The sequence below is a fragment of the Cryptomeria japonica genome, chromosome 3, assembly GCF_030272615.1.
Source record: "Cryptomeria japonica chromosome 3, Sugi_1.0, whole genome shotgun sequence".
In the NCBI taxonomy this organism is placed as follows: domain Eukaryota; kingdom Viridiplantae; phylum Streptophyta; class Pinopsida; order Cupressales; family Cupressaceae; genus Cryptomeria; species Cryptomeria japonica.
Genome location: NC_081407.1, coordinates 362469718 through 362483836, shown reverse-complemented (window position 1 = coordinate 362483836; position 14119 = coordinate 362469718). Strand labels below are relative to the sequence as shown.

Sequence of the window (14119 nt, the reverse complement as noted above, 5' to 3'; positions counted from 1 at the left end):
CCAACCATTACCACCCATTTTGTTTGATGGTCGAATCAAGGCATTGAAGTCACCCCCTATTAGAAAAGGAGTTATAGTGTCCTGTCTTAGACATCCTGAGATATCATTCCATAGTTGTTTTTTTTAAAGAGGGGCTATTTGGGCCATAGACATTGATTAAGAACAGTTGCAACTAAAGTTGCTTCGAGTCAATTCGCACCCATTGCCACCAGTGTCCCTGGTTAATAATGTTGACATCCACTAGGGATTCATTCCATAAGATGGTTAAGCCACCCGAGGCTCCTTGAGCCTCAACTACGACACATTTTTATTTTTTAAATCTACTATAAAAGGTTTCAAACTCTTCAAACTTAATTTTGGTTTCCTGTAGGCAAACGAGATCCGGGCGAAACCAATCAAGGCATCTCTTAATCAGTCTAACCTTGTCAGGAGCATTGCAGCCCTTGACATTCCACGAAAGGAACCTCATTGCTTTCGGGAAGAGACCATGTCCCTTCTCGATCTAAGTCTGAGTTTGCTTTGGCCAACAACATTACCTGCAATCTCCAATCTAACTCTATTGGATTTAGGTCCTCTTTTCTTACTCTCACCTGTCTTTACCTTAGCATTTTGAGCCAAAGTCATTTCCAGGGTTCTTTTTATCCGAAACCCCTCCTATGGCAAGAAGTCCCATGTCATCCTCTCCCTCCAGATTATCAGATAGTTCTCCCTCAGATTCTGACAAAATCAGGTCACCTCCACTGTCTTTCACCCCTTCAAAGGATGCATCTAGGTTTTTCATAGGAGAAATTTGGATATCCTTAAAGATCGTTTCCTCCACAACCTATTCACTTCTTAGAGGTGTAGATGGGAGTTTGTCCTCTTGTAAGTGTGTCCTTTCTTGTGGCACCTCATTATGTTCTTTAGGCATATCCTCCACTTGAGTCTCAAGGACTAAAGTCTCTTCCTCTTCTGCCATGTAACCAACTTGAAAAATTTGTGGGCACACATTGCTTTCCTCTTCAGTATGACCATCATTTTTCTTATGATTCTCTGAAGAAATTATATCCAGAGCACTTAAACCAGTGACTGGGGCCCAAATGTTTCCCACTGCATCCATCCCCTTACTCTGCAATTGAGGATCACTATATTGGTTTTGGATCATTATTGAATCTGATCCGACAATGTTTGTTAGTGTTACCCAATCCTTTGTAGATGGCTTTGATGCAAATAGATCATTAATCAGTCCTTTACTAGAACAAAGATATGTTATTGTGTTCAAATCCGGCTCATAACACATCCTAGAATGTTGCAAAACATTCCAATCCAATGTTTCCCATTGATGTTCCCAGTCCTTGTGTTCCAAAAGTCTGATTATATCCTCTGCCAGTTCATCTTGGACTTTAGACTTTCCTTTGTCTCCGATTTTGCAGTCCCCTTTAGCATGGGCAAAGGAGTTGCAATCCGAGCATGTTGCCATCCTTTCTTCTAGGACCACCTTCTACGTCCAGATCCCTGAACCAGTTTTGATTTCTATTGTGTCTGGTAAGTTATGCACCGGGTCCCAATCAATGCATATCCGCGAGACCATACTGAAATCCGTAGGGTCTATAAATTCCTCAACTTTTCTGAAAAAGCCTAGGTTTTCTCCTATTTTTTAAAAGGTTTATGTGTTCTTGTATTCCTGGGGCAAGCCTAGAAATTTAATCCATATTGGCACCCTATTGATGGTTTCTGCGTTTGGATTGAAATTTGGCTTCCATTTGAGAATGCTAAAGCCTTTTCCATTCATAAAGAAAGGTCCATTGTCAAGAATCCAATCCCTATCCATATTAGTAGGGCATATAACCAAGAAAAATCCATTTTCTATTGTTTTTAATTCTACACCCTCCCCCCAAATAGTGTCACACCATGCCCTAATTTTTGATAGAGATGGCCATGAGCCCCCCCATTTTTAGGAAGAGAGCACGATCATTAAGAAAACTGATATTGTCACCCCATTCAACATTCAAGATTTCAATGTTCAGGACTCTATTATAGATAGAGTTAGGGCATACCTCTAACACTTTCACAGCTTCCCTCGAAGGCTTCTACTTCCAAAATTTCTCTTGCACCTTCTTGAAATCCACCTTCTGATGGTTATTTAGGGCCTCATATCCTCCAAAACTGTCAGTGATCGTATGCCTGCTGTTACGCTTAAAACCACCCGCTACCATCCTCCTTTGTTGCACATTCTCTGGACCCTTCCATGGCCAGGACTAGTCTCAAAATATTGCGCGGGTATCTCTGAAATGGCCACGGTTTCCATTCCTATTCCTCGGCCATTTTCCATTGAAGCCTCCGTTGTATCTGAAACTCTCATGGCGTCTGAAGCCCTGCCAGGGTCGATCCGCCATTTTTCCTCTTTCCTAGAAGGGTTTATGGTAACACTAGTGAGAATCGAACCGGAGTTGATGCGTATCACCGAGATCATTAGCCTAACACTATGCCTCACGACTCGCCTTCACACCAACTCAACTACTCATGCACCCTTATAAATTTATCTAGCATTATTTTTTACAAATAAAATTATATATATTATGATTAAAAATATTTTTGGTTATATTTTTTTGGGTGAGAATCAAGAAGAGGGGTTTCTATTTTATAAAAATTGAGATATGAACTTGATTGCATCTCTTTTGAATTGGGATCTTGCAATCAACATTAGACACCTTTAGATTAGTGACACCTAGCCAAATTGACCAACATTTTTGGGCTCAAATTGTAGACATGGGTTCCTTTGTGACTCCTATTTCCAAATCCGTTCTCAGAGTTTGTAGCTCTAATATGTAGCTTACTGTTCAGGCCGATTATCATCAAATTTACATATTTATATCTAGTTCTTGCATTTTATCATTCTATCTTATCTAGTCGTATAAAAAATACAAAGAAGAATAATCAATCATTATGCCCAACTCTCTTAAGGGTTTGTAGTTGAATTTATTGATAATTCTTTAATATATGTTGTTGTGAATGAGTTTGATTCCTACTTTTCGTATTTAGACTAATGGACCCCATTCTACTACAATACACCTTATTTAATGCATTCTTAAGTTTTTGTGGAATCAAAATTCTTTTAATTCAAAATGCACAATTAGAAAATATAATGAATTTAATTTCTTGAAATTAATGAATTTAGCCACTCAAAGTTCCCACGAAGATCGATCCTTATACTTCAAACTTTTGGTGACTTATTCTAGTAAGAAATATGATTGAACTAAGTTGTATAGATAATTTTTCAAAAAAGAAGAGAGATATAGGTGCATGGAGTGAGCCATATGCTTAGGCCATTGATTTCATTTATAAACTAATAATGAATGACAAATTTGGCCAAAGTCAAATACATCTAACATGTTCAACCCTTTTCAATATGTTGCCTGTAGAGACATTATTAGATATATGTGTCGTGTTAGATTGAAACCTTCATCAATAGGACAAAATATCGAGTCTATAGGCTTTCAAGAAGCTAAAAAAATTCTTTTGGCATCAATTTTTGTTACAAAATGTTTGGGTTCCCATTCAATATTTCTTTACTACTCATATTCTTTGTATAACTCAAAGAGAGTTCTTGGCAAATAATAGAGGGCAATTCTCTTAATGTTTCTTAAAAAAATGGGTCGAATTCAGTTATTATTGATTCAAACCTATGAGTTCTATAGTGGTGGTAACATGATTAAAGAAATACGAGAGCAATTGTAAGGCTTATTTGGTATTTGCATAAAAATTTTCTATAAAAAACTCTAAAAAAATCAACTATTAACAACTCACGAGAGAGTGGCTTGAGAAGGAGATCCCTCACTCTTCTACTATCTTCTCCTTTTTTTATTTTATCCAATTGATAGACTGATGTTCTCTTCATAGTGTGCATGTCTTATCCTATCAACTTGTTGATATATAAATCCTTTCACCATTAGTTGCTCTCATCAACACTATAATTCACACATATATAAACTTTATCTATAATTCCACACGAAACAATGATTCTCTATAAATAAACACAATAGTAAATAATGTGATCTCCTATCCACATCGATTGCAAATCAATTACATGGTCCTTACAATGGTTTACCACTAATTCAACTTGAAAAAGAACGCTTTCTTTTAGAAGATATACCCTTTTATAGAATAGTAGGTTACTAATATTTTAATGTTGGCTTTTATAAAGCAGATCTATGCATCTATACCTAGAGTTATATGATATCATCTATTAATTTATAAATCTATCTAGCATTATTTTTCACAAATCAAATATATATATTATGATTAAAAATATTTTGGTTATAATTTTTGGGTAAAAATCAAGAAGAGGGGTTTATATTTTGTTAAAAATGAGATAGGAAGAGATCACATCAACAAGACTTAATCTTTAATAGACTCATTCAAAACCATTCAACTCACCAATAAACCAAGAACCCATTATTTCTATTACAATTATACATTATTAAATTAATATATAAATTATTTTTATTTTTAACTGTACTATTAATAACTATATTTAAGAACTATATTTAAGGAAAACACTAACAAATTTACAGTTTTTAATTGTTCCAAAAGTTCTGTTGGACAAACCCTCCAATAAGAATAATTATCTGTCCTTATATGACATAATCACAGCAACGATTGCACATAAAGAATGATGATTACTATTTTTATGGCACATACAAATGCAAAAAATTAATATAAATGAGAATCCGAGGTCAACTGTTGCTACGGTCTGTGAAATTAGTTTTGTTGTAAAATAATGTCCTGAATTGTTTTGGCCCAGTCATAAGCCGGCGGTCACATAGAGTAGGGACCAAAGCCAATCTCCGTGTGACCACGCCTTAGAAGGTTTTCTGGTTTTTGAGACGCCGGCCGGACTGCAGATTACATGTAGTTGCCTGGGCGCGAGAAGAATGACAGTGGGCTATTTTTAGGTATTTTAATCTTAGTTTGTGAATCTGCAGTTGATAGTTGAAACCCACCTGTTTTGTCATCATTAATGGCATTCTTCTATTCCGTTTGGATTGGATTAGATTGGACAATGTGACATTGTCATTTGTATAGTGCATCTGTGGTGGGCGATTAATTCAAGCGAATTTAAAAAATTAAAATGTGGGATTGTTTGATTGACAGGATCTATGACGAGAAAAACAAGTGGAGGAAAAGGGTGTGCATTGGAGAGAAGTGCGGGACTCGTGTAATTGGAACATTGAAAGATGAGGTGAAGGATTTAAGGAGGAGGAGGAGGAGAAGGAGGAGGGGGGGATTTGCCTGTGCCATGTCTGGGGATTGGCAGGACAGTGGATGGGTTTGTGGTGGAGGAGGACCAGTCAATTTGTGCAGGGTTGCTTCCTTTGTTGGTGATCGGGATCGGAGGGGGAAGGGCAAGGGGAAGAGCAGGGGAGGATCCTATTCGCCTTCCAAGGTATGTTTCATAGTTTTTAGTTGGACGATCCCTTTCGCTCATTGAATCTAGCTGTCACGTTCTGGTATGTTGTCTTTTCACCCACTCTTTTAGTCTGAATTAGTCAAAGGCCAACCATTTCCATTTGTGTAACGGTACAAAAATTCTATTTTTGCTATAAACTGCCTTTGGGATCATTGAAAACCTAACTACCTCACTGGTATTCGGGGGCACTAGTCATCGTACAGAATTGCGCTGTTTGGAGAATTTGTGTACAATGTTTTTTGTGTAAAAGTTTTCTTTTTGGCCGAGAAACCAGCCACATAGACATACTATCTTCAGATCACCGTTTCATTGAAAGCTAACTTGTGTGCTATTACCAGCATAACCATCACTTCAAACATTGGGGACGAAGTACCTGTTCATTCCAAAGAGGTGTTGTTTGGGTTAGTTGGAAAATATATGGAGAATCTCCGTCATATGGTACATAATTGTGCTTTAGCAAATAAGCTGGTCGTGCGGTCATTCTACCTTTGCATCAGTGATCCATTGAAAGCCAACTCATCTGCCACCACTAGCATGAATACCACATTAGCATCTAGGAATCCTTGAGAAATGTGTTTTTGCTGTCTAATGTAGATCCTCCTATAAAGCTCTACAATTACCCTAAGATAGACTCGTACGCTAAATAGGATGAATTGGAATCTTAATTCCAGGTGTTCCGATTCACTTTAATTGCTCACTGTTACAATCAGCAATATATTGGACAATCTGTATAATAACCTATTAGATTGTCTTTTCATTTTTTTATCTCGAGGCAAATAGCTCTTTCCAATGCTGTTGCCTACTTTACTATACGCAATATTTTTATTCAAGTATACATTTCTGAGGGTTTTGTCTTTTTTCTTATCTAGTAATTATATGTTTAGAGTAGCTTTTGCCGACTGCTTCACTGAGATTGGTTTAAGGGAAAGGAATACACTTCTTAGTTTAGATAATTTCAATGCTCTTATGATACAGGGAAGTAAGATACTTAAGCCAGAGAGATGGCGAGCAGCATTTGACAGTGAAGGCAAGCCTGTGGGGTTCACAAAGGCACTCAAGACAATTGTTTTGGGGGTTAGTTTTCTTTCTTGACCTTAAAGTGGTACAGGACCTTGATAAATGCTATTTGCCTTACCATTGCTGGTTAGTGTAATATGCATGCATACTTTTAATCATATTTTGCAAGTTACTTATGCTACTATGTATGGAATGAAATTAATTTTATAGCTTACTCTTTTTGTCAATACTAAGTAATGTGGTAGTTGACTTGAATGTTTGACACCCAAGATGGAAGCACATATGGGCAATTGCATATCTGTGTGGATTACTTGTAGTCTGCAATGTTATCATGAACCTTATGAGAAAATTGCCAGGCTGTTAAAGCAAAAGCTTGTCCTTCTAACTTATACATTGTCAATTACAATAACTCTTACCTTTTTGTGTCATCCTAGATTGAGATTTCACAATTTAAAATCTTGCGTATGATTGGCCAATAATTATTGGGAATATTTTTTGGGTTCACTTTTATGTCTTTCAAAATTGAATGGTTAAGATTTTCAGCTCTTTGCATGTAGAACTTATTGTTTTTTTTTTTGATCGGCAATATTTGAAAAAGCTTGTACATAGAAAAGTCAGATATATCTGTTTTACATTCCACTGTCAACCCAGCACACCCATACCACAAAATTCATACTAACCAGCCGACTAACAATATTCAAGAGCTAAATTCAAAACCCCAACAGCCTGTGTGATACCATCATATCCCCGAATGTAGAACTTATTGTTACTAAATGTATTCTAAACATTTTGAAATTACTTGCTATTTTTGGTCATTTAATATTTTATACAAACAAATCATTAAAAAGAAAGAACGAAAGAAATTATAAAAATGGCCATAAATGACCAAAGTAGGTCAATAGGACTCGAAAGAGAAGAATTAGGGTGGAAGAACCTTAGGTATGAAAGTCACTAAACAGTAAACAATTCAACAGAGGGTAAACTGAAAGTGAATAAAACCCAAAAATATTCATATCAAGTACAAATATTGATATCCAAGTAGAGGACACAAGTACAAGGGAAGAATTAGGGTGGAAGAACCTTAGGTATGAAAGTCACTAAACAGTAAACAATTCAACAGAGGGTAAACTGAAAGTGAATAAAACCCAAAAATATACATATCAAGTACAAATATTGATATCCAAGTAGAGGACACAAGTACAAGGGATCTTAGGTCACAGAAACATACCATTCATAATCACCTTGAATATTGGAGGAGCGCTGGATAACCCAAAGGCACAACTTTGAATTCGTAATAGCTCTTGTGGCTATAAAAATGTATGACTCTGTGCCCTAGAAACTGGAAATCTGTTCTTAACAATGGTCCTGTTTGAAGTTCTACAGTTTTGCAAATTGCATTAGACTTCACATTTACTTGATTCCATCAATCAAGTTTTTCCTTTGTAAATGTGGACCCCATAGTCTTGATGATCCCATTTGATTTTCAATTAATATTGTCTAGTTGAATTGTATTGGTCTTGGTTCCTTCCAATTGTGTATGACGTGGACAAAATATGTAATGCATTTTGGAACCATTGGTTATGCTACTTGGAGGCTATGATTTCAAACACAATCTGATTGGATATACACCCAAAATTAGTTAAAGCTCAAGGAATCTTGATAAGTTCAAGTGCCCAAGGGCCATAATCCTCCCACCATATACTGAAAAGTAGGTCTTAAATTTAAACTATTAAAAGGATGAAGGACAATGAAAGAGAACAATTTTAAGGTATTAACGCTTACTAGACTTGATTCTCGAAATTTACAGGTGATAGTCTTCCTTGCATTCCATGATTAAATCAGCAGAAAGGTCCTCTGACCTTGTATAAAATTACTTATCTTTTTGGATTATTTTTTGATCTCATTGAACACTATCCTCTCTATGCAGTTGTATAAGCGTTCTAGATCCTCTTTAACACTGTTTCAGGACTTATCATGAAATAGTGTTGGATTCAAGTAGTACAGAATTGCTTCTAACAAACTTACAACCTTAGAAATAGTCTTTGCCTGTTTACTATAAATGATATCCCATTAGGGATGGTGCTTTCTGTCCGTGTCCTGATACACAGCGTGACAGCTCTACTGGCTTCCTATGCTCTACCCATGACCTCTTAAAATTAGCCAGTAGGCTTATAACCATCTGCTTGTTGAAGAATCTTGAGCAAGTGCTCTCTAAATTAATTCTTCAAAACATACTCTTCAACATGAATTATGCCTGTCTTCCTGGAACATGTGGAAGTTGTCGGTTTCTCACTGACAGATATCATTTTCTAGTTTTATGTATTTCTCGTAACTAGCCTGAAAGCAAATGAAATTCATGGCACATCATGTGACCACAGGTTGGACATCTCTTGTTTGTCCATTTTATTTCTCATCAAGTTGACCCTTGGATAGTTGTAGATGTTTTGGTTATGGAGTTTTGTCCTATAACATGAGATTAGTCCAATGGGCTGAACAAAGAGTCCAGGAGTCCAGAACTTACTAGGGCACTTATTCATAGGTTGTTGTCATGCAGCCATGTAAATTGTTAGTATTGCCCTTGATACTTTATTTTGTGCACTCAGCTTTAACACAACTTCCAATAAATTATTCATAAAAAATTGTACTTATTTATTGTAATTTTATGCAAAGAATCAACAGAGTTTTAAAAAATCAGCTTCTCACATGGAATAATCAAGAAAATAAAAAACTGTCAACTTTTCAATTGGTCCATCCACCGGACATTATTGTACAACATTCATTTGTCATATTGTGCATTTCTTTAGAGTCGTAAATTAATTCACGTGTCCAGTAGAGTTTCACCCCGCATCAATCCTACTATTGGCAACAGGAGGGGCTTTGAACTGTGTGCTGCAAAGAGCATTGGTGTCAGTTCACCACCTAATATAGAGACCTTGTCACATTTCATTGGAAGTTCCAATAGAGCCAATATTTTTTGATTGTTTGCTCTTTCTGTGCTCAATTTTATTGGTGCTTTCCACTGAGCCTCAAGTGCTAGGAATGGAAGAAAGGATGTGATTTAAGTCTGTGTTGGAAGGACTAGTAGCAACACATTGTATTTGTTAGTAGTGGTATCTAAAAGATGGGGAGAAGAAACATCCCGTATTTCAATCCTTGTTCATTTCTTTCCTTTTTCCCTGCAATATCCTCAAGTATGAATTTATCATAATCATTACTTTTGGCTCAACTCGCGGAAATGGCTTCATGTCGATTGCGAATCCTTACAAGGTGTTATTTCATCTGGTTTATGCGTCCTTGTGCACCCTTAATATGATATTGCATACTGCCTTCACCTTTGCTATATTCCTTGCTTTGAGTCAATGCAGGACTGTTGTTCGTCAAACTGCACGTTACTCCAGAGTCTTCAATTAATCTGCTAATGTTTGATAGTGTTTCATGCAAAACCAATCCTTTAATATTGGCAATAGTAGGGGCTTTGAACTGTGCAACTCAAAATGCAGTGGCGCCAATCATTTCCAACTAATATGAAGACCTTGCTATATTGCATTGCAAGTTCAAATAGAACCACATTTTTTGAAGCCTTTTGTTCATGTTGGGGCTGAATTCCAACTGGTACTTTCAAGTGAGGCTTGAGCAAAAGGATAAGAATGAGAGAGATGATTTGAGTGATAATTTTTTTCACTATGTCATCCCTTGTTCTTTTCATATATCTTTTCCCCTAAAATCACTTTTAAGTATGGATTCATCTTCCTCATTAGCTTTGGTTCAACAGTCAACTCGAGGACATGGCTTCATGTTGACTGAGATCCTTGTAAGGTGGTAATTCATTTGGTTTATGCCTCCATGTATGCCCTCAATACAATATTTGCATCCTGCCTTCACCCTATATCTAGATTCCTTGCAGTGAGTCCACGCTGTACCTCTCATTTCATCACTGTTAAAGAATAATTACAAACCCTTTTCTGTCAGTGAGTAATTTTACATGCTCTGAGTGGAGATAAGATTTTCAGCTTGGTCTACAGTTTTGATCTTCAGTAGTTTCTTGTTTCCTTGAAGGGTCTTTCCCTTTCATGGTCTTTTCTATCTGTACTTAGTTATATGGCTATTGTTATCCATTTTCAATTTACACCCTCTTGTTATCTGTGCATAGTTTAACTGTTTAGCTGCTTTCCAATTACTTGGATTATTTTTATACCCTTGTACCTTACTATTATGTCCAGTTATACTTGTATGTGGTAGTCCCATTTACCTGCTTTGGTCATTTGTGGACGTTGTGTCATGTGATTGATGAGGATCAATGATACTCAGGAGTGCATAACTTTGTCAGGGCTGACACTTGGATTTCATGGCTCTGATAGCAGCTTTGTTATCATCTGGAGAACACATGGCGGTAATGTGACAGTCTAATACCTCTCAAATCTTTCCGGACTCATCTTGTGGCAAATGTTCTGACAAAACAATAGACAGTTGCAGCAACATTCCTATGTAATAGTGACTTTAAGGAATCTCATCATTGGAACTATCATTGATTAGAGCTGCATGCAGTCTTGTAACCGACCAATTGCTCGTTCACTCTATAAACATGTAATACTGTAAGCTGCCGTTCTTTTGGAGTGTAGAACACAAAAGTTATTGGTATAACCTCTTGGATCATGTACAGGAGTTTGTATAATAGAATTTTGTATTATAGTTCTCTTTGAAGTGTCCAACTTTTTCTGTTAATCTTTCTTTACCTTGTCATTTGCACCTTGATTTAGTTCTCAGCCTCTGTTATCCAGATTTAATAATTTATTTTTCTGCTGTAGCACATTTAGTCCACCGAGTGTGTCTATCCACCACATACCATCCTGGGCCCTGGATCAGTTGGAGAGGAAGAGGTAGGCAGTGAGATTGTTGTTGTGGCCAATGTTAAATGTCAGCACTGATGCAAAAACTGACTTTTGGTCTGCTATTATGGCAGATCAGTTGGAGAGGAAGAGGGAGTTAGTGAGATTGTTGTTGTTGCCAATGTTAAATGTCAGCATTGATGCAAAAGGTGACTTTTGGTCTGCTATCATTGACATAAGTTTGGTGCTGTTGATGCAGAAGCTGAGTTGGCACGTGAATTGTTGCTGGAAGCATAATTTGTTAAATTCTTGCAAAGGTTAAGCAGAAGATACTTAAATGTGGTAAATCAAGGACTAGATACTTTATTAATATGGCTTTTCACATTTCTTGTTTTTGCTTTTATCCCAGTTGGCTCACTTGAGAAACAAATATCACTTGTTTGGTCACTGTAAAAATAAAGAAAATAATTATAGTAATGTGGTTGAATGACCAAAATCTGTGAATTGGACTACAAAATACAACTAATGTATTTTTAACTGGTGAAATGAGGCATTGCAACATTGCAGTAATTTACATGTTAGTTGGGCTCGGCAGAGGTTAGCTAGTGTCAAGTCAAAATTAATTTATTTGAACCTCAGCCAGGTTAGGAGATTCGTGGAGTCTGTGTATCTCCCTTGCTTATGGTTTTGAATCTTTTAAACTGAAACTCTACAATGTGGCAGTTAGTTTTCTAAAGGAGCAACAGAAACAAGACTACTAAAAGGTAGAGAGGCTGGCTATATTGACTTTGCTTGATCCGTTGGCTATATTGAAAGGGTTTGAGCCTTTGTTTGGAACCAGGTAAGACTTTGCATGATCTACCATAGCTTGGCATAAAGATTCCTAATTTTGATGGAACTGGGGATGCATTAGAATGGTGGTACAGGTATAATTTTATGGTAAAAGCATGGTATGGAAAGTACCTTTTTCATTGTCTCTAGGTGGTGAAGCTAAGTGATAATTTACACCAATGTTAAATTTTTTTTTCTTCTTTGGATGAACTAGAGCAAGCTTTCTTAGACATGTGGACTCCAAATGTAGAAGAGGAAGAAGAAGAAAAAGAAGGTGGATGGAGGAGAGGATACAAGTATATGCAGTTTATCTCGAAGGAAGGAAGATTCAATCCTTCAATTTATTGTCTCTATCAACCCTAGCAGCAAGTATAACTTCATTAACATGGAAATAGTCAAGAAGTTACATGTACAAGCAAAGAACACCAAGGATTGTCAAATATTGGGTACAAATATTGAATTTTTTGAGGATTTAAAGTTTTCTATGGATAGATTTGTTTTGCATTCAACTTTCATGCTTTGGATATGGATGTGTTGGATATTGTTCTTGGTTATCCTTGGTTAGAATTTGTGGGAACAATAAACATTAATTTGCAAAAGACATTCATGAAGCTTTGTTATATGAGGGAAAATGTTACATATAATGAAATCCAGAAGAAATTCAAGGAAGAGCAAGATCAGCAATCTCATGAAGATTGTACTAGCGAACTAGAGGAAGACCGAGAGGAGCTAGACATTGATAAAAAAAAGATAAGTAATTCTATTCAATGGACAGCAAAACAAGTGGCAAAAAATGGTGAACCAAAAAAAGTTCTAGTGATATAGGGTGCAGTATATAGGAATTCATGTCATTGTGAGAGGCAAGAATCATGGAGGAATGATAGTATAGCGAATCAATTAGCCAATCACTATGGACCTACATGGAATCAAAGTAAAATTACAACAATTAGAGGTATCATAGAATTAATGGCTACTCATGGAAGCAAAGAAGGACTCATTATGTTAAGGAATGTAATCAAATGGGTGCAACAAAATATGGCTTCAGGATGAGATCTAGGCATTGCCAAGCAAAAGCCATGGCAAGGATCAACAATGGATGGTTGGATGATTGGTCATGGTGTCATATTTGTAATAACTTGCGGCTATCATACTATTTGGCTTCTTCTCATGGTTCAGGGACAAAACATGTCAAGGAGGGATGGTGTGTTATGTACCAAAGGATAAGATATTGTAATGTATTTAGTTAATTGGAGATGCTGACAGATGGCACATATCCCTTAAGTTAGTTCTATAACTTATATTAGGTCACGTGGATAACTTCTGTAATTAATTATATATTGTGATGAATAGGCCTTCGTTAGGATTGCCCCTCCATTGTATTATTAGAGGAGGTTTATATAAAGAACTTGATTATCATTGTAAGGATAGGTGTGAAGTATGATATTGTATTTGGGATCTCTTGCAGATATAGTGTGGAGTGGCTTCTTCCATAATGAGTATTATATGGTGTTACCCTACCTCAAGGGTTTATTCTGTTTTTGCATATATTGGATATTAGGGCATCTTAGTCTACAGACATCTCTTGTGTTTTGTGAGATCTATATTATTTTTTATATAATTCCATTATTAAATGCGTGGCTCTTATTATAAGTACTGAAGTAGGTCAATGTGATTCACAAGTATGGGTATAAATTATAATAATAAAAAAGTAATTCAAAAGGGACACTCAGCAATAAAAATAAAGTACTAGAAGCTTCTATATTAAATATAGGAAGAAAAACCTAATAAAAGGAAGAAAAGTCCAATTGGGTAAACATTAGGCAAGTCAGATAATACAAAGACAGTAGAAAAATATTCCCGTAGAAGGAAGTTCTGAAGTCAAAAGAAATGGTTGATGAAACCAAAAGACAAGTGCTGATGCAGAACAAAGCTTTGGATTAAACATCAGTCAGGAGTAGAAGGGATAATCCTGTCGATCCCTATAAAAGGGCCAAAG

The 14119-nt window shown here is 36.3% G+C and overlaps 1 protein-coding gene across 2 annotated transcripts in view; it reads left to right on the top strand.

The window, feature by feature from the left end:
- The first annotated feature begins 4677 nt into the window (after nucleotides 1-4677).
- LOC131080009 (uncharacterized) overlaps nucleotides 4678-14119 on the top strand; it is a 43761-nt gene continuing 34319 nt past the window's right edge. For both annotated transcript variants that reach the window (XM_058018063.2, XM_058018064.2), the window contains exons 1-3: nucleotides 4678-4934; nucleotides 5134-5425; nucleotides 6425-6523. In XM_058018063.2, coding sequence (XP_057874046.2) covers nucleotides 5279-5425; nucleotides 6425-6523 — 246 coding nt within the window. In that variant the 5' untranslated portion in view covers nucleotides 4678-4934; nucleotides 5134-5278. The remainder of the gene's footprint in view (nucleotides 4935-5133; nucleotides 5426-6424; nucleotides 6524-14119) is intronic.